Source organism: Candoia aspera, chromosome 2 (assembly GCF_035149785.1).
Source record: "Candoia aspera isolate rCanAsp1 chromosome 2, rCanAsp1.hap2, whole genome shotgun sequence".
In the NCBI taxonomy this organism is placed as follows: Eukaryota; Metazoa; Chordata; class Lepidosauria; order Squamata; family Boidae; genus Candoia; species Candoia aspera.
The window spans coordinates 245,023,226-245,046,572 of NC_086154.1; the positions used below are offsets into that span (position 1 = coordinate 245,023,226).

The 23,347-nt window shown below is 42.0% G+C and overlaps 1 protein-coding gene across 1 annotated transcript; it reads right to left on the reverse strand.

Moving 5' to 3' along the window:
• Positions 1 to 8,958: 8,958 nt before the first annotated feature.
• ZNF131 (zinc finger protein 131) lies at positions 8,959 to 23,120 on the reverse strand. The gene is made up of 7 exons (XM_063295693.1): positions 23,004 to 23,120; positions 20,052 to 20,190; positions 18,970 to 19,071; positions 17,294 to 17,438; positions 14,258 to 14,946; positions 12,140 to 12,270; positions 8,959 to 10,737 (listed from the first exon to the last, which is right to left on the reverse strand). Exons 2-7 carry the CDS (start codon positions 20,173 to 20,175, stop codon positions 10,081 to 10,083), a joined length of 1,848 nt encoding a protein of 615 aa, XP_063151763.1. The 5' UTR covers positions 20,176 to 20,190; positions 23,004 to 23,120; the 3' UTR covers positions 8,959 to 10,080.
• Between the last annotated feature and the right edge of the window lie 227 nt (positions 23,121 to 23,347).

Below are 23,347 nucleotides of genomic sequence, written 5' to 3' on the forward strand. Positions count from 1 at the left end.
AGTCCGTCACCTCTAGAATATCATCCATCCACCTTGCCCTTGGTCGGCCCCTCTTCCTTTTGCCTTCCACTCTCCCTAGCATCAGCATCTTCTCCAGGGTGTCCTGTCTTCTCATTATGTGGCCAAAGTATTTCAGTTTGGCCTTTAATATCATTCCCTCAAGTGAGCAGTCTGGCTTTATTTCCTGGAGGATGGACTGGTTTGATCTTCTTGCAGTCCAAGGCACTCTCAGAATTTTCCTCCAACACCACAGTTCAAAAGCATCGATCTTCCTTCTCTCAGCCTTCCTTATGGTCCAGCTCTCGCAGCCATATGTTACTACGGAGAACACCATTGCTTTAACAAACCTTTGTTGTTAGTGTGATGTCTCTGGTCTTAACTATTTCATCGAGATTTGTCATTGCTCTTCTCCCAAGGACTAAGCATCTTCTGATTTCCTGACTGCAGTCAGCATCTGCAGTAATCTTCGCACCTAGAAATACAAAGTCTTTCACTGCTTCTACATTTTCTCCCTCTATTTGCCAGTTATCAATCAAGCTGGTTGCCATAATCTTGTTTTTTTTGAGGTTTAGCTGCAAGCCAGCTTTTGCACTTTCTTCTTTCACCTTCATCATAAGGCTCCTCAGTTCCTCTTCGCTTTCAGCCATCAAAGTGGTATCATCTGCATATCTGAGATTGTTAATGTTTCTTCCAGAGATTTTAACTCCAGCCTTGGATTCCTCAAGCCCAGCTTGTCGCATGATGTGTTCTGCATACAAGTTGAATAGGTAGGGTGAGAGTATACAGCCCTGCCGTACTCCTTTCCCAATCTTAAACCAGTCTGTTGTTCCGTGGTCTGTTCTTACTGTTGCTACTTGGTCGTTATACAGATTCTTCAGGAGGCAGACAAAATGACTTGGTATCCCCATACCACTAAGAACTTGCCACAATTTGTTATGGTCCACACAGTCAAAGGCTTTAGAATAGTCAATAAAACAGAAATAGATGTTTTTCTGAAACTCCCTGGCTTTTTCCATTATCCATCGGATATTGGCAATTTGGTCCCTACTTCCTCTGCCTTTTCTAAACCCAGCTTGTACATCTGGCAATTCTCGCTCCATGAATTGCTGAAGTCTACCTTACAGGATCTTGAGCATTACCTTACTGGCATGTGAAATGAGTGCCACTGTTCGATAGTTTGAACGTTCTTTAGTGTTTTCCTTTTTTGGTATGGGGATATAAGTTGATTTTTTCCAGTCTGATGGCCATTCTTGTGTTTTCCAAATTTGCTGGCATATAGCATGCATTACCCTGACAGCATCATCTTGCAAGATTTTGAACAGTTCAGCTGGGATGCCGTCGTCTCCTGCTGCCTTGTTATTAGCCATGCTTCTTAAGGCCCATTCAACCTCACTCTTCAGGATGTCTGGCTCTAGCTCCCTGACCACACCGTCAAAGCTATCCCCGATATTGTTATCCTTCCTATACAGGTCTTCTGTATATTCTTGCCACCTTTTCTTGATCTCTTCTTCTGTTAGGTCCTTGCCATCTTTGTTTTTGATCATACCCATTTTGGCCTGGAATTTACCCCCGATGTTTCTAATTTTCTGGAAGAGGTCTCTTGTCCTTCCTATTCTATTGTCTTCTTCCACTTCCACGCATTGCTTGTTTAAAAATAATTCCTTATCTCTTCTGGCTAACCTCTGGAATTGCCGCCTCCTGAACAATGTTGCAAACTTCTGTCCAGAGTTCTTCCGGGACCCTATCTACTAAGTCCAGTCCCTTAAATCTATTCTTCACCTCCACTACATATTCCTTAGGAATATTAGTGAGCTCATATCTAGCTGATCTGTGGGTCTTCCCTAATCTCTTTAGTCTGATCCTAAATTGTGCAAGAAGAAGTTCGTGATCTGAACTACAGTCAGCTCCAGGTCTTGTTTTTACTGACTGTATAGGTGTCCGCCACCTTTGGCTGCAAAGGATGTAGTCAATCTGATTTCGGTGTTGTCCATCTGGTGAAGTCCGTGTATAAAGCCATCTCTTAGGTTGTTGGAAGAGAGTGTTTGTTATGCAGAGTGAGTTGTCTTGGCAAAATTCTATCAGCCTATGTCCTGCTTCATTTTGTTCTCCCAGGCCGGGTGTCATTTGACTGCCTACCTTAGCATTCCAGTCTCCCGTGATGAAAATAACGTCTCTTTTAGGCATGTTGTCCAGTAAGTGCTGCAGATCCTCATAGAACCGCTCTACTTCAGCTTCTTCAGCATCTGTGTTGGGGTGTATATTTGGATCACTGTGATGTTAGATGGCTTGCCCTGGATTCGAATTGAGATCATTCTATCGTTTTTTGGATTGTATGCAAGCACTGCTTTAGCCACTTTACTATTAATTATGAAGGCTACTCCATTTCTTCTGTGGTCCTCTTGTCCACAGTAGTAGATCTGGTGGTCATTTGATGTGAAGTGGCCCATTCCAGTCCATTTCAGTTCACTGATGCCCAAAATGTCTATCTTTAATCTTGACATCTCACCAATAACCACATCCAATTTGCCCTGGCTCATAGATCTTACATTCCAGGTTCCAATGGTGTGTTGATCCTTAGAACATCAGATTCACCGTTCACCACCAGAATAAGGTACAGCAAGCCAAAATCTAGGTTCATAGGCATCCTTTTCTCACAACACCAGAGTAACACTAATTCTACCCTCTTGATGGATCTTAGGAACGCTTAAACCCAGTAACTTTTGCACAGTCCTTCAAGAAAAAGAGATGGAGATTCTAACTCTTTGCTGCCTGTTAGTGACTGACTGGATTTTTGCAGCCCTGACCTGGTAGCATCAAAGAAATATTCCATCTTTTACTCCCCAGCAGGTGATTGGTCTCAAATGAGGCGGCAATGTAAGGACCCACATGGTCTGCACCATCTTTTAAAAAAGATACATAGTTTTCTGACTCTCTTTGTGCCATCTAATGGTCACCCAGATTTTTGCAGCTCAGATTTGGTAGCCCTGTTAGACAGGAGATAGGAAACTTGGATTTTCCATACTAACTCTAACCCTTCCTTGAGAACTACCATTTCCAGCATCTTCTACTAAGAACTGAATGTGACCTCAGAATGCATCCAGTGCCCCAGCAATCTGGAAATGGGTTCTTTTTAGTTAATCTCATGCCACTGATCCCAGATATTATTTCCTACACTTAGTCCTCACTTAGCAACTACCTCATTTAGCAATGGTTCATAGTTACGATGGTGATGAAAAAGTAACTTTACGGGTTATCCTCACATTTGTGACCTTCACAGGTCTGCACAGCAAAGGAAAGTTGGAGTAAAATCATAAGCACAGTTGCAGTTTCACTTAGCGACCACTTTGCTTAACGACTGAGTTGCCAGTCCCAATTGTGGTCACTAAATGAGGACTATCTGTACTTCTCTATACTGATGAGCTAATCCTGATATTAGATCAACCTGTATGAATTAACAAACATCTCAGTTGAGTCACAGTTGTCAGGACAACAAACAGAAAATGTATTCTTATTAATCCTCTTGGAACAAATCTACTTTCACTAGCCAATTGTATGTTATCAGCAAAGCCTAACAAATACCTTTTATTTTACATGTAGTTTTTTTAATCTCAGGAAGCTGAACAACAAAAGATACCCAAGTTCTTTAGGAGGTGGGCTAACTCCGGTCGGCTAAGCCAGCGTTTCTCAACCTCAGCAACTTTAAGATGTGTGGACTTCAACTTCTAAAATCCACCAGCCAACATGGGGAATTCTGGCTGGGGGATTCTGGGAGATGAGTTCACACATCTTAAAGTTGCTGAGGTTGAGAAACACCGTGCTAAGCAACATGGCAATAAAGTATAAAGGGATTCAGATAGTCTGGATGGATTCAGGTTGTCTACACCTGATTTGAGCTGTGGTGCCCAACAAAGACAGGCTGAATGACTGTGAGTGTATTTGGGGCATGCATGAGACAGCCCTTTCACAGAGAAATGAGTCCCAAACCCTTCCATTCATGCAGAATTCTTGAAGGAGAGCCCTTTCCCTTATAGAGAACACGACACTGCTTTTCCAAACCTTCTCAATTTGAAGAGCTGTTTGCTATACAACATGAAGCGTACTTCTAGAACCATCATAAGCCCAACTACTTCTTGGGGCATGCAATGCATTGTCCAGTTCCTTGGATTCTAGCCTCTCAGCCAAAAAGTGACAAATTCAAATGAGACAAATCTATCCAATACCCAGGAGATACTTTAACCTGACATTATCAGGGTAGTGATAGGATCTGATTATGACAGCAGTCAATGCACCACTGAGAGACCTAAAAGGCCATAATGAAGACAGATCATTCTGGAGAGAATGTGATTACTAAGAATCAACATTGACTTGATAACTCTTAACTATCAATCAGTCAGTCAGTCAGTCAGTCAGTCAATCAATCACCTAGGACAGCCTTCTCCAACATGGTGTCTTCTAAATGGCTAGATCAAACCTGGCTGGACATTATGGGAGCTGAAGGTCAATCTAGCGGATTCCAATTGCTGAACAGAACTCCTGCCTTCATGCCCCTACAGAATGGACATGTCCTTAAGTAATGCCAGCAAAAACCACAAAATGCACACTAAGTAAGCAACAGAGCTATGCTTCTCAGTCACAGAGAAGGAAGAGGAAGAAAACAGGGAGAACAACTTTCTTGAGAAGTTTGATAATGCTCCCAGCCAACAACACCCTAAGCTAGATGATTAGTAGCATGAAACAAATTCACCAATGGGACATAAGAATAGTAAGATCATTTCATTTAGTCCCAATCAAGGGTATTTATCAGTACCACAGTCTACTGTGCACAACTTTCTCTGCTTTACAGTTAGTAGTGTTGATAGTGCTGGTCATTCTTCAAGGGAGTGCATATCTTTCCAGTAGTTTACACATAGTGCAGTATCATTGTAGATACTTCCTTTCCCCCCTCTTTCCCCTGTCAAGGAAGTATTCCTTTCCCTGCAGTACTGTTTTGCAATAATTATCAACCTATTTTAAAGCATCATCTGTGAAGTTCAGAGAACTTGGTTTTCATACATGAATTCCTCTTGGGTGCTTATAGAGGTTATTACATTGAATATTCAGGGGAACTTTACATACACAAAGAAACTTTACAGTACAGGAACTTTATGTCATATAACAAAACTAATATTACAAATGAAAACTAACATTACTAATTATATCACCAGCCTGGGTTCAAAATGAATTGTAATAATACAATGGAAAATCAACTTTACAATATAGAACTTCAGACCTACCTAAGATAAGCACACTGCTAAAAACTTGACCAAACATGTTAAAATAAAATTCATGCATCCGAAAGAAACCTGCATTCTCAGGCAGCTTCTTATGTTTCTTGTAGGTGCACCAGTTAACTGCAAGGATGACACAGACATGCATGTATATATGTACATATTAGGAAAATACAGCTCTGCAAATTGAAAAATCAATCAATCAATCAATCAATCCCAGAACAAGGATGACAAGCCACTGCTATGTTATTGCCAAGAAAGCAAACTGACCTATCTGGACTTGAGGCAACTTTACGTGATGTGCCAACAGCAAGTCTGCAGAGCCACAAGCTCTCAGGCCCTTAAGCCCCGCAAGCTGAGAGATGGAATAGTCCGAATTTCCGTGGAATCCTTCCTTTGGCAAAGGTAAAGTATTGCCCTTAGTTGCCCAAAACAAACAAGGAGGTTGCCACCTGAGCCTTCATTCCAAAGAAGAGTTTCTTAGTTATTTCTGGTTGATAGACCAGAGGCATCATAAACCAAATCAGCAGCTTTGGTTTAAGATATGAGACGGGAGGCAGGCGGCGTTGGGAAGGTTCACTTCCCCATCCTCAAGGGCCGGTTCCTTACTCATAGGGACGAAGAGAAGGTGGGGAGGGGACGCCGAGGCCACCTCCGGACCCTTCAGTCCCTCCACGCGCCCAGGTGGCTCGCGGGCGCCCGGCTGGACTCCAACTTTCTTCCCCACCGCCGCAGAGCCGCACGGTCCCCTCTCGCCCTGCCGACCGGCGAATGAAGCCGCCCGGAGGAAGGAGGAGACAAGCGCAGACTCCGCCTCGCCGCCGCCAGCTGTTCAGGGCGGCCGCCTCAGGGCTGGGCGGCCGGCCGACCGCCAAGGAGGCGCCCCCGCCTCGCGCGTAGCTGCCGGGACCGGCAGCGCCGGGGGTCCAGCCGTGCCCGGGGTGCGTCTGGCCACGTGGGGCCGCGGCGAGTGAGCGGGTGGCCGGCTGAGGAGGGGGAGGCTCGCCCTGTTGCAGTTCTGCCTGCTTTATTACGCGGAGGCTATCAACAGGGAAGCTAATTCGTAGCCCACTCCGTTTCCTAAATCAATCAATCAATCGATCTCTCTCTCTCTCTTTTTCTCCAATCATCCATCCATCCATCCATCTCACTTTGGCTCCGTAGGAAGAAGACAGGTCTCAAATACACCCCCCCCCCCCCCAGTGTGTCCGATGTTGTCGGATGAGATCGCTCTCATGGACACAGTATAGTCAAGGATGATGCGACCTGTAATCCGAACCTCAGAGGAGCCGTCCAGCATCCCGGCCAAGGCTGGTGGGGCCCATTAGGCTGTTCCCACCCGAGCCAACTATCCGATCCCTGCGGAAAACCACTAGCAGAGATGAGCGTAAGGGCGCCTTCTTCCCTCTGATGCTCTCAACGTGTGCTCAGAGTCCCGTACCTAACACGAAGGTGCCGCAACAAGATAGCTTCGTCCTCCTCAAATTTTCCTGGTCCCTTTTAAAGCCGTCCAGATTGGCAGCTGTTACACTTCCGGAATTCTATAGCTGGTGTGTGCTGGGTGAAAAAGTGCTTCTCTCCGTCTGCCCTGTCTTTGCTTGCCTGAGCCACCCTTTCAGGTATGGCTATGGGGGCGAGGGCTGGCAAAAAGATAACATACGTGTCTCAAGCCCGACATTCGCTACTGCTGGTTTGAACTTCAGCTGCCTTTGGTCCTAGGATCTCACTCACGACAACGAGAGGGCTGGAGTCAAAACCACTGAGTTTAAAAGACTTTACTCCATGTCCAAGTCTCACCCTGAACCCTGGACAATTCCTTTTACATTGTACTTTTTAAAAAATCCATAAATTGTATAGAAGATCAGATGGTAGCATTACATCAGCCTTCCCAAACTGTCACCTTCTAAGAGTGCTAGGTCATAACTTCCATCATCCACAGCCAGTGGCTGATGGAAGTTGTTGTCTAGCTCTCCTAAAGAGCACTTGCTTGGTGAAGGCTCTTTCAAATGAACAAAGACCTTAAAGTTATTCACACAAGGAGGCTGGAGACCATGTTAAGTGGCATTTTAAGAGTGGAAAGGGGTTCGAGTGAGAGATCACTACAAATGGTATGTGCATTTGGCTTCTGCTAAGCAAATGTTTGCATTGTTTCCAAGCCAACAATAGAATAAAATAATTGTGGATATGCTAAAGTACATAACAAATGACATCTTTCTCAGGCCAATACATTAAAAACATTTTGATTTGAAAATCATGGTTTATAGCTTAGCATGTTGTGTGAATCCAGCTAATTGTGTTTTATTCAACAAACCTAGATTAAGTGATATGTGGCTTAGCATGATGTGAGAACCAAGTAGCTCTCTGTGAATAGGACTGAATTTACATGGAATGGGTCTTTCATGCTCCTCCTGTTCTCTGCAGTCCTTGACCTACCACCATCTAATTCTGTAAGTTGCACACTCCCATGAGAATGATCTAGGATAATGATAATTAGATTTTTATCCCTTTTTTTAAAAAAAAAGACATGTATTTGGTCAACTCAAGGCAGCTAACATACCTATTACTCTTGCCTCCTATTTTCCCCACAACAACCTTGTGAGGTGGGTTGGGCTGAGAGTGTGACTGGCCCAGTCACCCAGCTGGCTTCATGCCTTAGGAAGCCCAGAACGCAGACTCTCCTGGTTTCTAGGCCAGCACCTTTGCCACTACACCACATTGGCTCCTAAATGGAGTGGGATTTCGCAGAAACTGCACCTTTGTATCTGAACAGCTCAGATCTGAGCCAAATGTTTGTTTCAGAGATTCCTATTTTTCCAACTAGAATGAAGTGCACAAGGCAACTCATAATCTAGTGAAAACAGAATCACTAAATATATGAGAAGTGAAAGCCTTTCACTCATGCTTAAGAAAAGGCAAAGACCACAGCTGGGATCTTACATTTAACTGGCTGATTGCAAACATGGAGCCAGGCAGAGGAGATAAATGAAGGCAGACTGGTGGTTATAGTGACCATACATCCTTTATTATAGACAGTCCTTTATTTCAGAAAGCTGTCCTTTATTTTGGTTGTGCTCTTGAATTTTCCTTTGTAAAGCAAAGTTATCAATTATTATTATTATCATCATCATCATCATCCTTATGAACCTCTTTCAGATTTGCCCTTTTCAAGTTTGTCCTTTATTTTTCCCAAGAAAATATAGTCACTGCCCTGGTAGCATACGTTTTTCTAAAGCAGGGACAGTCTTCCAGACGTTGAACTTCAAAGCGCCATCAAACCTAGGGATTACGGGAGTTCCAAGGCTTAACTTGCCTGGGAACTCTGGGTCTCCCATCAGTTTTTAACATGGAAGTCCTGGTCAAAGATGGAGGGCATCACTTCAGATAGCAAAAAATCTTTGGTTGGCACTAATGAGCTGAAAGATACATATAATAAGTCGGTATGGTTGTCAAGGAGCCAGGACTGACTGCAATTTCTTCGAGAGAAGCATTCCCCAACCTCCAAATGTGTAGATGCCACCTTCCACAATTCTCAGGACTGGCCAAAGTGAAGTCCATGTAACGGGAGGCTGGCCGGCTTGGAAAAAAGTAGCTGTGGAATTTACAGTACTGAAAAATTCAGCCCTGTTGCAACCCCCCCACCAAAAAAACTGTATCCATCCCTGAAGAAAATAATACTGCATTGACTGAAAGCTTATGGTAGGTACTGTTTTATTGTCCAATAATACTGATTAAAATATTTACACTCCTACTTTTGTAAATCCACAGTTAAACACTCATACTTATGGCTTTGGATTTTTTTCAAACCTTTTAAGCACAAGATCTTTCAGCAAAGGGTCATAAAGTTTAAATAATAAAACAGTAGCCTGATGCATTGCGTAGACACATTTACTTTGTATTTTTAATGTTTTTTCCTTTAAATATAAAATGTACCTTTTTTCTAAAAAATAAAAATCTGGTGATAAGATGCCAGTGCAACCTATTAGCCAACTCATATCTTGTTACAGATGCAGCTGCATTTTCCTATTATAATTGGCCCTTAAAAAACATTGCCAGTGTTCAATCCATTTTCCCCCATCCAAGTTTATTTTAATGCAGAAAAAAACCCTGATAGCGAACAATTGTAAGCAAGATTACAAAGCACTATACAGGAGTATGTACACTGCCTTTTGTATTAGCTTTGTAAGAATCGTAAAAGCTTTGTGGAAGTTTAATTACTTTGTTGTGTGAAGGCACGAAGGTTTTTTGTTTTTTTCACAAAACCTAAGCACACTCTACCTCCATCCCAATAATCTTCTAGACCTTGAAATAGTGCTTAAAATTAGGAACATCAGCAAATAATGCAACTATTGCAAAATATTAAATGGGAAAGAAGGAAAAAAATATTTTTAAAGCAGATTATCCAGTAGATAATCCATATTAACATTGCTGTTTTAACACTAAACTCATATTCTGAAAGGAAAATAGAACTTGCTTCAGAAATTTCTCACAATGACAAAACAGTATAATCTAATTGTACAATCTAGCAAAACTCTACAATTAAACTTCACACAAAGCTGTTCATCTCCAGAAGAGCCTTTGTTCCATGGTATTTTATTAAAAAACACACACACACAAAAGGGTTTTTTCCTTCCTAGAAATAAAGAAGGGGAGTTTAATCAAATATTCTAACTTTGGTCCTCCTGTCCACTTCCCTAAGGGCACTGATACAAGAGAGCTGTCCCATGGGTAGGGCAAAAGTCAAACAAGAAAATTAACAAAAATAATTTGGTATTAACTTTTTTTTTCAAATCACAGATTATGCAGTCAAAACTGTTTAGCTCTCCACCTTTTCCTCTTGCATATCCACTATTGGCTGAGTTTTTAAATCATCAGATTCTTCATGATCTGCTCCATGTGCTTCCACTTCATCCACCTGAATAGATGTGCTTGCTGTCAGTTCTTGATCCATGGGCCCTGACTCTACCTGTTCTAGATCATTTTCCTCCATAAGCTGAGCCTGAACCTCTTCCATTTGTAACTGGTTCACATGTTCCACATCCAGCTCTTCCATATGTACTTCAGTGCCTTGTTCAGTCTGAATATGCTCAACTTCTAAATAGCTTATTTCAACCTGCTCTTGTAGCTCTGCTATTTGTTCATGTTTTTCTTGATTATTCTGTATCAAATCTGGATGCACCTGTTCTACAGTCACTTGGGCTGGATCCACCTGGACCTGAATCACGGGCAAAACATGAACTTGTTCCACCTGCTCTATAATTGTCATGGATGCCACTGGATCACTGTCCACTGGAAGGATGTCCTCAGATACTATTCTCTCTGAAATGTTGTGCATTTCTTGCAGATGCCTCCGGAGTTCACTGCCTTGCATGAACCACACATCACATAAGGTACAATGGTTGGGTTTGTCACCTGTATGTATTACCAAATGGTCCTTGAACTGATCCCAGCTGTTAAATACACTGTTGCAGACCTGAAAGAACAAGGCATAGTGATTTTAGTTAAATTTAGTCAAATATTTTAGTTAAACATTTAGTATATGGCTGATGATTGGGGATGTGCAAATTCATTATTCTAGGAACAGAGTCTTCTCAAGAACTCTGCCATATTCTGTTTCCCTTGAATCATGCCGAACCTTCTCCAGACCATACCATTCCAATGAGCCAGTTCAGCAGTTTTCAGAAGTAAATTCTATGAACTGAAATAGTTCAAGAATGAAACAAGCCTATTTCAGGACTGGACTACCTCCAGAAATATCTTTCTCTCTCTCTCCCAGACAAGCCTTTTTTATTTGGTGAGTTAAGCCATTATGCCTCTTGGCACAACTGAACAGTGGATCCTTCCATGAAAAAACAGGATCATGGTTTAAGTGTACCCAAAGAGATCCTGCCTCATGGTGCACTGTCAACAGAGAATACTGTTACCCTGATAGACCATGGGCAACAAGCTTTTGTTCTCAGCAGGTGGCAGCATTTAGTTGGCCTTGTCCAAGCCTGGAAGCTAAGCAGGGTTAGGTCCTGTTAGAGGGGAGATTTCAAGGAAATGCCAGTGCTGTGAATTAGACTGGGAAATTGAAAAGAAGGCGGCAATGGCAAACCACTTCCATAATGTAATATGAGCTGCCAGGAATCCACTGAATTAGGAAGAGTAAAATACAAGCAATGTAACGAACAAGCCAACCAATAAATATGCTGGGAAAAAAGGGACGTGTCCATGACATCACCAAAAATCAAACTTGTCTGAAGGAGACTTAGTAAGTTTCTGAGGTATGTTAACTCAGAGTAACAGCAAGGAAGTTGAAGAAAAATTCTGTAGATTTGTTATACAAAACTCATGAGAGGGTGGGACAAAAACTGGGAGATATTTTTTCCTCTAGAGTTTGGGGAATTTTAAGCCTTGCAAGTGTTACATCAGTTTTATTCTTTCAAAACTCCTGGCTCCCCCTGAAAAAAACAGGCCTTGGCCTTATCCAGTTTTGAAGTGCAGCTCTTGTCATGCCACCCAGAGTTAGCCATATCCCTCAAGGCAACAAGGGTTGTGCTATTCTAGAATAGAGGGCAAAGTAGTGGATTTTTTCATTTCTTCCACCTCTTCTGACCATTAGGAAGGAGAGCAGCATCACGGGGATACCTGACAGCCATTCAGGTAGTTCAGCGGCTTCTTTCATGGTTTCCAACCTGAAGATGATCTGGAAAGCATGAAAGACTGCTGTTCCCTCTCACCTATCTATTCTTTGTGTCTTCCTTATACAAAAATAGTTTTAAAATAAGGTATTGGGATAAACAGAGGATCGTATTGTTCCTCTATCAAATTCCTCCTTAATCTTGCTTATGTGACTAAGAAACTCAAACCCAATTCTTTTCTTTGTTACAAACCTGGCACTCATAAAGCTTCTTCCGTCCCTTTTTAGCACCAGCACCAGACTGGCATGCTGTCAGGTGACATTTGAGCGTGCTGTTCCGAGCAAAACGTTCATGGCAATTTGGACATTCAAATGGTTTTTCACCTATCAAGGTAAATAGAAACAGTACAAAATTCAGAAATTCATTTAAGGACTAGCATACAGGGTCAGTTGTTTATCAGCATTCTATCCATAATGTTAGCAACCTAGATTGCTGCATTCAAAATTAAGATACTACTTCCAATTGTAAGTTCATTCCTGAAAATGTAAAGTATTTCATGGCCCAATCTTACAAAACTTTAGTCAGAAAGATGAGAGAAAACAAAACTGCATAGGAAAAGCCCCACTGAGCCTAATATGGCCATTTACAGGTAAAGCTACTTAGATACTTCTGTCCAAAGCCTTTCCAAATGCCATTGCTGGGCAAAGCCATAATTCCGTTTAGAAGCTGTATCACAAGACTTTTGCAGGATTCACTTGATCTGTTTTATGGACTGGAGAAAGCAGGGAGAGGCTAAATCATTGCAAAAAACTCCTAAGCCAGTATCAGGCTGTAATGGGCAAATCACTGACATACCAGTATGAAAGTAGGATAACTCTTACTTTTGGATGATGGGGGAAAACAACTGCTGGTGCTTGCTGTTCCCATGACTTAGTTGTGAAGTTTCTAAAATCACTGCCAGCCCACAGTCAGAACAAACTACTGGATTATGGTAACTTAGTATCATCTAGCCAGAAAATGGCTTTGAAATAAAGGTGGAAAACTCATGGCCCTCAGATGTTAATTTACATCTCCCAGCATGCTTCAATTGTGGCCACAGTGACAAAGTTGCTAGGAGTTCAAGTTTTAGCAACATCTAGAAACCCAGAAATATCTCTTCCTGTTCTGTAATGATGATTTGGACATGGTGAAGGTATGAAGCTTCCCCATCCCATCAGTCCCCAAGAGCTATACCATAAATGATAGAATGTTGACTATGCTTACTATATCCTAGTCTAATTTTGGTTTTGTAAGAAAGAAACCAAAAACAGCTACTGTATTCTTTTCAGAAGTTGTATTTATTTCTACACATTTTGGACAAACCCTTTCTCAGGCAAAACTAAAACAGACAGACAGGAAAATAACAAAGCTTTAGAATTTATTCTTTATCTTGTATGGCTGTCCAACTCATAATAACTCTCCTACACTAATCATCAAGTAAAGTTACAAGTATAATACAACATATAATATGAACTACATTTCTATTCAGTACAATTCATAAATTTATATATTAATAACACCACATGAGAACATGTATCAAATTATTGTGAAGTCTACTTTTATTGTTAATACAGCTGAAACAGTGGTTCCTCAAACATGTGACATAAAAACCTTACTTCATCTTACAGTACTCATTAAGTAAAGCTGAAACAAGCAGCTCTCTCATCAGCATAAAATGCTATTTCACTCATCTAGCTGTTACATTTAACCTAATCATTCAGGTTTCTTCAAACTCAGAAAAAATAAGAATCCAGCAATTGCCATTCAATCTGTGAAAGCCTTTGACCATGAGAATACTTCTGGAATGTATGTTATATCCCTCCATAGAGTTTCGCTTGCAAACTCAACATCCACCCAGCCTCTTTCCTCTCTTTTAATAAAACCACAACTCACAAAAAAACATAGATTATGCTCACCCAATTTGTTAATAACTCCAGGAGTAACAAATGTCCTGGCTTGTCTTTGTAAGCGAACAACACCACGCTGCCACTTCAAACAGCAAAGTAAACTATAGATAACCAAGAACAAAGGCAAAAGTTTTCCAGTTTCTCTTGCAAGCCTTGGACTTGAAACCTTGGCTGTCTGTGGCTTATTCTTGCCTTTTCCCTGGATCAAGTGGCTATAATGGGTGCACAATTGTGGGAAAAGATGTGCTTGGCTTAATGAGAATTATCTACATTCACATCCTCACACATTCCGAAGCACCTTTTTGCCTTTGAATCTAAAGCACTGCACAGCCTTAATGTGTATTGTATTGAATTAAGAGTTTAGCATCTCTGAACAGAATTATAGAAAGAGATTTAGCTAGCACACAACTAGAATTGCAGATACCTGTATGTTTCCGAAGATGTTCTTTAAAATGTCCAAAGTGGTCAAACTGCTTATCACAGTATTGGCAAACATGTATTTTTTTGCCAGGTCTTTGTTTTTTGTTTGTCCCACCTTCATCAAGGTGGTAACAAGTAAGGTGCTGCTTCAACGCACTCTCACGCAAGTATCTTTTGTTGCATAGGTCACACTTGTAATTTTCAGTGGAGTGTGTTTTCATATGTTCCTTAAAGTGGTAAAGGAATTTAAATGTGCGATTGCATTTTTCACAATGGAAAAGGTTGTTGACGTGCGACAGCTGAAGTTCCATGATCTCAATGCTTTCCATGTGTTTGCCCACTGGATCAGGCAGGTTCTCGCATTCCTCCTGAATTTCACTTTTCCTCTCTCCATGGCGGAACTTGCTGGTGATATCTGCCAGAAGAGCCAAAGCTGAGTCATCCGAAGTACCTGTGGTCTGTATGTACTTTATTGGCTGTTCAGCAGAAGCCACCTCCTCAAGCGCTTCAATGTTATTCTCCTCCACATCGATAGCCCCTTCAGTAATCTCCACCTCAATTTCAACAGGCTCAGATTCTGCACAAGGCAATGTTTCGGTAATAACATTGGAGGTCTCTGCTATCTTCCTCTTTTTGGCTTTATTTTTATCTTGAACTTGATTTGATTCAAGCGATGATGTATTTTCTTTGTTCCTAGAAAAGGTCATGAAGAACACAGTAAAGCATGAAAAATGAAAAAGAGTCAAAGTAAGCTTGGCTACTGATAGTGGGTTGAATAAGAAGCAGGATTAAACTAAGTGCTAAAGAAGTAATAGTTTGCTGTACTTAAGACTTGTGGCAGGAACATATGCTCCTTAAAGGGACGGGCTGGAAGAACAACATCTGCTCCCAAGCAATTCCTAATACTTAAACATGATTAAATCAGAAGAAAAATTATGTCCACACCAGTCCAAGGACTACAATATATGCAACTTCTACTGACACATCAACATTATGTAAGTTTCCTTAGATTTCAGTCCTATTCCTTGATGATTTGTTTAATACTAGATTGTAACAGAAGGTGCTTTCAAGAGCTTGTCTGAAAATTGATACGTTAGGAACAGACTCATAGAATTTTGGATAAGGCGCCTGATACAGAATGTAAAACTGTTATTTCTTCATTTGCATATTTGGGAAGAGGTAGCCAATCGGAATCACAAATACTCATGCTGAATAGCGCCTCAATACTTCCAACAAGAAGGCTCTGTAATAATACTGCTGTATCAGATCTAAAATCTCCTGCACTTTATTGGTTAAAAAGGAAGGATCTTTTCTCTTCTGCTGGCTGTGTCTCACATTCTCCTCTTTTCTAAAATTCCAGCACTAATGGCTGAGCATTCCACCTGGTTTAAGCATAAGCTTTCTCTGCTTATTTTGGTAACCCTAGTGTTTTGGAGGCAAGGTTTGTACTTCTTTCCTAGTTAACATGTAGTAATATTCTCTGATGTCCCATTAGTATCCACCAGCCCCTAGTGGGCAGTCACAGAGACTTTGTGATTGTCTAGACGCTCCTTGACAGATCAGTAATACAAGTTACTCTTCCAGCAGCCAGGGGTTGTAGTGACCCAAGTACTTGGGGATTTCTCCGCCCAGCCCTTGCTCCCATCCTCCCACCCAGTGCCGTGCTAATGGCCGATACTCCTTGCTCACTACCGATTTTCTCTTCGCAATCTTTGTTCAAACGTTCTGTGGTTGTTTTCCCTGCATGAATCTTCTTACTGGGGGAGGAGGAGGATTCTAGTGGCAAGGTAGGGCTCCCCCCAATAGTTGACAGCACACCTACAAGCCACCTGGCCTTAACAGGCACTTGCAGAAACGCTGTATTTAACACTGGTGGTGTTCATACCAGCATAAAGTTAAAACAATCTCTATATTTCAATCTTTTATTTTTATATCACTTCTACAATATCAGCCTTGCAAATTCTGCCAGAACTGTCTGCATCTGTTTATCTGCTGACTCCTATCAACTGTTATTTCTAATCTCTCTCTCACATTCTCTCCACTGTATCTGAGTGCATCTATCTTTGTTTCAGTCATGATTTTATGCTTTTTTCCCCCTGTAGCTTCTCCATACAGAGAATGGTCTCCCTTTTTTCAATCTTATCCATAGACTAGTTTTCTGAAAGCTCTTAAAAAAACCCCCAGCTCTCTTCTGAATTTATTTAGCTCTGATTATGCTTTCCCATCTCACTGGGTTGCAAGTTCGAATTCAGATTCGATCCCCAGAATGACATACCCCAGCTATTTCTTTACAAAGCCTGGTCCTCTCTGATCAAATACGTTCTGCCCAGCTCATTTAGGCTGCAAGCTCTCTGAAGGGAGACCATGTCTCTTCTGCATTCTGCAAAACATTAAATAGTAGTGCTTGGCTTTCAACAGAATTTTATTCTACACACATTAAAACTGTACACAGATGCTTATCCACTATCACAGAGGCGGAATCCTCTTGCCATCTTCGCCCTCAGTCCCAGTCACCATGGCCAAGTGTCAGAAGCTAAGGGAGATGAAGGCCAACCACACCATGAGTGCCACTAGTTCCACATCTCAGCTGATTGCACAGAGCACTAGATTCTAGAATCTTAATGCACATTGTTTCATCTTACATACATTCAGCATCATAAAGTCCATTTTATTACACAGCCTAAATGCCTTCAAGCTATTGAAGAATCATGGTTGGATTCTGTTCTTTTTTTATGGCCCAATTATACATTGTAGTTTGTTCAGGTCCACATATTTCAGATTGGAAACATGTGCTTGAAAAAGAATATGCAGACAAATGAATGAACCTCACAGATTTTCCTGGGAGCAAGAATTGGGTGTGCGTCCCTGTCAAGTTGCATTTTCAGCAGCAGACACAGGTTACCCACTGCAAGGTGCATATATAAAAAGCCCTCAGCAGCACTGTCTTATTTCAGAGGCATGTCAAAAGTGAATGAAGTCTTAATGTTCCTGGGAAGGCAGCAAAAGGACAATTATCTGACTGGAATTTGACCACACTCACCTGATTTCAAGTGCTTTAATGGCTTCCAGCATCTGAAGATACTCAGCTGCTTTCCAGACATCATTTGCTTCCTCTTCTCCTTGGACCATTAGTTTTGCCGTATATGTGAACTCAATTAAATGACGAAAGGCCATGTTACTTACACCTGATGGTGGGCAAAAGACAAAATATAGAACTAGCTCATACATTTTGCACAGATTTGTTGCTGGAAAATATCTAAATATTTCATAAGAACTAACTTCCAGGAACATTAGATCCAGCATTTTGCTGCAATTTTGTGGTCATTTCCTATATTTGAAAATTAAAAGGTATAACATCCCTAAATAGGAAAAAAAATCATTATAGATTTGTGGCATCAGAACAGAATGAGAACATTTACCCCCATATTGATATCCAAAGCAAGGATGGGCTGACTTCAGTTATTTTTGGGGTCTTTTATATAAATATTCAGTATATAATCTATCAGAGAGCCAGTGTCATATAGTGGTTAAGATGCTACACTAGGAACAGGGAGACCAAGGTCCTAGTCTTCCTTAGGCATGGAAGCCGGCTGGGTGACTTTGGGCCAGTTACCTTCTCTCATCCTCAGAGAGGTTAAAAGCAATCCATCAGCTTGCACTGGGACCAGTGTAATAGATTATGATTATGCAGTGGCTTCAATGAAATGGCATTCATCCTGCAGTGAACTGATTTGGGTTGATAATAATAAATGAGAGCCAGTATGGCCTAATGGTTAAGGCCCTGGACTAAGAACAGGGAGACCTGAGTTGTAATCTTTCCTTGGGCATGGAAGCCAGATGGGTGACTTTGGGCCAGTCACTCTCTCTCAGCCATGGGAAGAGGGCAAGGGCAAAACACTTCCAAAAATGTTGTCTAGAAAACTGCATGTCCATGTAGTTATCTGGAGTTAAGACTGATGTGAAGATGACAAGAACAACAGCAAGGATAATATAATTGATCTATAGAATTAATTTGTTTAAATCTATTAAGAATTCTAAGGCAGGAACTAACAGTTATGTTAAAATTAATTTTGATAAAGTTGTGATTATGTACTCTTGCTCAAGAACATAAGAACTGTTGCGGGATCAAATATTTACATTATATGGCATCTGTAAGAATCCCAACAAGTAGCGGGTACCGATGTACTAGAAACTGGTTACTGTTCCACCACTGGACCGGGGCCTTCTTTCTTCCTCTTGAACGACAAATTAGGGTTTTCAAAAATATCTAGTGATCTAATAGTCCACAACGGAATGAAAACAAAAATCCAAACTTTGCAAGACAATAAATGAAGGCAACTTCATATAATCACAGATCTGAAAAGGACCATTTAGACCCACTCCAGAATGCATGTCTAATGCAGAATACAAAGATTTGAAGACAAATACCCACAACAGTCAACTATCCAGCCTCTGCCTAACACCTCCACTGAAAGTAGCCCACTACCTCTCTAGTTAATTGTGAAAGGGTTCTTACTATTAAAAAAACTTGCCCTAGCAATGAATTGGAATCTGCCTCCTTGTAATTTAAACCCATTATTCCATGTCCTGCATTCTGGAATGTAGGAAAATAAGCTTTGGTTTGACATTATGTCCACCAGAGTGCATGGTCTTTGAAGCATCCACGAGCCCTTTCATACCCTAGTACTTCTGTATATAACTGAATCCGTAAATTACCTTCAATTTCTACTAGAGGCTCCTGAGTGAAGTCTTGGAAGAATTTGTAGAAAAACTGACTGCAGGCAGCAAGAACAGCTTTATGAGCTTTAAAATGATGACCTGGAAATGAAAAACAACAAGACCCTATATGAAACCCCGTGCTGGATATTACTGGATGTAAGAAAAAAAATGTAATATAAAATTTATGTTAATTGATAACACAAGGAATAATCTAATGCCTACTGTTGACCAAGTCAATTGTAGTTGCCAAAAAATCTCTCAGACAAGAATCTTTTTCCTTACACTTACAAATACTTAACAAGTTTTGCTGTTCTTTTGACTATGTAATAGAAGATACTGCAAATATAAACTCTCAGGTGATTTGCTGAGGAATCCTAAATTCCAGCTGTTAAGTTTATATTTTGCTTCAGCCTCTCCTAAACATAATATCTGGAACTTGTTTTAAGGAGCTAGTAGTCTGTAGCACAAGTTTTGTCTCTTACAAGATTTGTTAATCCTGATTCTTTGTATATTCACTTTGGTCCTCCCAAACTCCATGGTTATATATACCTCCTAGATAGGTATATGTAACTGACTTAAAAACATTAATCTTTAGGTTAAATGAGCCAGGCTCCTCCTACTTCATGTAACAGAGAAATCTTACAGGCATTTTTCAGAGAAGGGTGATATGAGATTTGGAGCAGAACTACTGCCAATTTTTAAAGTCTGCTGGCTTGATCTGAGCAGAATAGGTAAGAGAGCTCCCTGTTCTTCTGCTTGCAGTAGGAAGAAATACACCATGCAGGTTCTGAGGACAGTAAGAGTAAGAAGAAAAACTAACAAGACTGGCAAGGAAACCACAGTAAGAAAAAGGGTTGCTGCCCTCCAAGGAGACTTTTAGAAACGGCTCTCTCTCTTCTCAAGGAAAAGAAATTCCACTGATTTCAACAGCTCTTCAACCAGTTTTGCAGGTGAGAAAGAATTGCTCCTTAACTGATTTCAATTTTAATTAATTTATAACCAGATACTTATTAACTTTTCTACGGAGTGGACCCTGACTGAACAGTGCGTACACTGACCCTGTCTGCATCATTACATACCATCCACAATCAAAGTGATGTCTGTAAATTGATCCTGCTCCCGCTGTTCATTTAATCTGTCCAAAATTACTTTATAATGTTCTGGAAATTCCTGAATGCAATCCATCGTCTCTTCAGCTTCCATGGCTAAAAGATTTGTCTAGGAAAAAAATCAGCAAAAGGCAGACATGAATATTTTCCAGAGATGAAAAATCCAAATCGGAAACACAAACTATTAATAATAGTAAAAATAGGGTCGCCATGAGTCGTAAACCACTTGACAGCAACTAACAACAACATTAAACCCAGCATCTTTGGTAAAGGATAGTTTCTGTCATGAGCACTGATGGTGAGCAGGAGGAGGCCCCTATCCAGGGGAGAAAACACATGCGTAGTTTAGAGACTTTGAGCTGTCATTCAAAGAAACCCAGAACAGACCTGCCTTGAGTTTTGGGGTTTATCTGTCTGGGTTTTCCCACACTTCTTCAGTTTGGTAGGATTTTCTGTCTACAATAGCAGTTAATAAAACACTAGAGACTTTCTCCTCGTCTCGGCGTGGTCTTTGCTTAGTCAGGACAATTTCCCTCTTCTGAAGCCATGTTCAAAGGAAAACTCCCAGTTCAGAAATGCAGCTCAGAAGCAGCTGGAGACAACTGGAATCTCCCAACATGGATATTTAAAGGGGAAGAGAAAGCCAGCCATTTGGAAACGAAGCTTGACCATAATTAACAACATCTTTTGGATGTTGAATCTAGGAGGAAGGACTCTCACATATAGTGACTGAATGTACACAATTCTGAAATTTTGGGTTGAAAAAGCATAAAAAGATAAAAATGCTTTAATGAAATAAAGTAGTTAGCTATTGGAAGGGAAAAGATTTCAGGGTGGTGGTAGCTTAGGAATCTGAAGCACACCTCTCACAGCATCTCCATTTCAGCTATTCTGACATGCAACAGAATGGGCTAGGTTGCCATCTCCTGTCTTTAATTACAACTAATTAAGTAAAGTAGAGAAAACTAAAGCAAACCCACCCATTAAATATCTGTACTATATTCAATATACTCTCATGTTGCCTTCTACTGGAACAAGGGAGCAGAGGAAAAGAAAGAAGGGCCAAATTAGGCATTTATGGGTCATGTCCCTGCAGTGGCTCAGAAAAAACTGAATAAATATTGGATTGCAAGTTATATAGATGAACAGTAATAAAAAGTAAAGTTAGCCCCATTGCTCCCCCTCCTGATGTGATGGTGTTGCTCAGTGGCCATGCATGCAACTGTGCACATATATTTACTATATATACTATATATCACCATCATTCTCTAACGTGAAATTCAAAACAGTGTCTGTAAAATTCCCAGATAACTTCCCATCCAAACACTGATCAAACAGTGGATGTTAACAGTTCCCTTATGCTAAGGGTGATTAACTGGTAGCTCCAAGGCTACAGGTGATATTCAAGACCCTTTTTGCAGCCCTCAGAACCTCCCTGGATATGGTGGCTGAAAAACAATGGCACATTTTCTGAGCAGATGAGAACGCCAGTGGATGCTCTAAAATAGATGTACCACAGTATAAAGAAATCACCCCAAACTGATTCTCACCCAGTGTTTTTGTGGCCTTCCACCACAAATACCAACATATTTTTATTTATTTATTTTAACTTCCAAATTTAAAGGTCACCTGACCCTTTGACAACTCTGGGTGGCTTACAAATAAAAAAGAAAAACAGCATACGGAGATACAAAAAGAAAAGCCTGGCTGACTGGAAAAACAATGCACCAGGCCATTCAGCAGACATAACAAACAAAAAAAGGTGGGGGTGGGGAGGCTTTCCCCAAACCTGGGAGAACCAAGTCTTCAGGGCCTTACAGAACACCAACAGGGCAGGAACCACATGGATTTCAGGGGAGGAATCTCCTTCCAGAGGTCAAGCACCATGACAGAGAAGGCATGCTTTCTGGGTCCCACAAGATGACCTTGTTTAATTGATGGGACCCGGAGCACACCCACTCTGCTGGATCACACTGGCTGGGCAGAAACAACTGGAGACAGGCGGTCCCTCAGACAGCCAGGCCCCAAAATATTGCCCACCTTGGCTTTACTCTATGCCTTAGCAGCACCTAAATATTGCAATAAATGGGAAGGGCTTAAGACATTACTTTAGATTACAATATTTTTCTCTGTTTTTCCACGTGTGTCTGTAGGGACAAGTGCAGCCAAAAGCGAGACCTTCCCGTATCACTTCCTGCCATCTAGGGGTTTTGCAACCAGCTATGTCACCCCCACCCCACCCCCCGCTTTGTGCCCATAAGGCCTCCGTGTCACAGCTCTAACGGACGCGGGGCTTTGCTCTGGCACCGTTTTGTAGTTTTGGACTCCAGAAAAGAGGACTTGGCTGCTGTCCTCCTCTCTTGCGGACCACGGGAGGCTATAGCTGAGACGTCGGCGGCCTGCTGACCCCAGACACACACCTGGCCGTAACTACAGCACTCCACGTATGTTAGCCGGCAATTCCCGGAGCCAGCCATCGCGGCCGCTGGCTCGGGATGGCGCAAGCCGCGGCCCGGCGAGGGGAGCTGCCTTTGGGGAGCCACACTGCGGATGACCCTATTGGGGCTGCCCGTCAATCATCTCCACAGCAACCAATCGGATCCCAGAAAGGAAGAGAGCGGAGCCAATGAGCGCTCAGAGCGGGCTAAACGGAAGGCCTAACCGCTGGGGGGCGCCGAGGAGTGAAAGGGTCTCTTAAAGAGAATAAAGGGCGGCGCGGGAGAGGCTAGAGCGGGACGGAGTGAAGGGAAAGAGGCCACAGGAGCCGGCACATGGACCACCGCAACTCCAGCAGCGGCTCCGTCTCCAGAGCCGTTATTACGTCATCAAATCGCGCATTAAATCGATCCCTTTTCGACGCCCGCCTCGTCCGGGAGAGAGCGCCGACCCCGACAAAGTCGGACCGTTCCGCATAACACTCACCGGGAAAAATCTCTTGCCCCACCAAGCCGCCTCAGCCGCCGCTTTTCCTTCCTGCCCACCTATCTCGGCGAAAAGCGGGGCAAGCACCGGCCAATAGTGCTACTCGCATTCCCGTCCTGCATTGCGCACCGGAAATGGCGAACTCAGTGACCTCCTTTACCTGTCAGGGCGCTCTCGGGAAACTGGTGGGGACAAGTGCATGCTGGGAGAGACTAACTTTTTGTTGCCCTCTCAACCGCGCGATGCATTTTGGGAGGAGCCCAACTGTATTTTGCTGCCGTCCTCGTAGGCGCACGTTGTCTTTTGCTAAGTAGAGAAGGCGGAGGATGTGGTATTTGGCAGCC

What these genes read in the sequence shown, in the direction of transcription:
- ZNF131 (XM_063295693.1), bottom strand. Translation starts at nt 20,175, where the DNA reads ATGGAAGCTGAAGAGACGATGGATTGCATTCAGGAATTTCCAGAACAT. An exon ending in ATTAAAGCACTTGAAATCAG is followed by an intron (nt 14,947 to 17,293) that starts GTGAGTGTGGTC and finishes GACCTTTTCTAG; the next exon opens with GAACAAAGAAAATACATCAT. An exon ending in AGAAGCTTTATGAGTGCCAG is followed by an intron (nt 10,738 to 12,139) that starts GTTTGTAACAAA and finishes TTGTTCTTTCAG; the next exon opens with GTCTGCAACAGTGTATTTAA.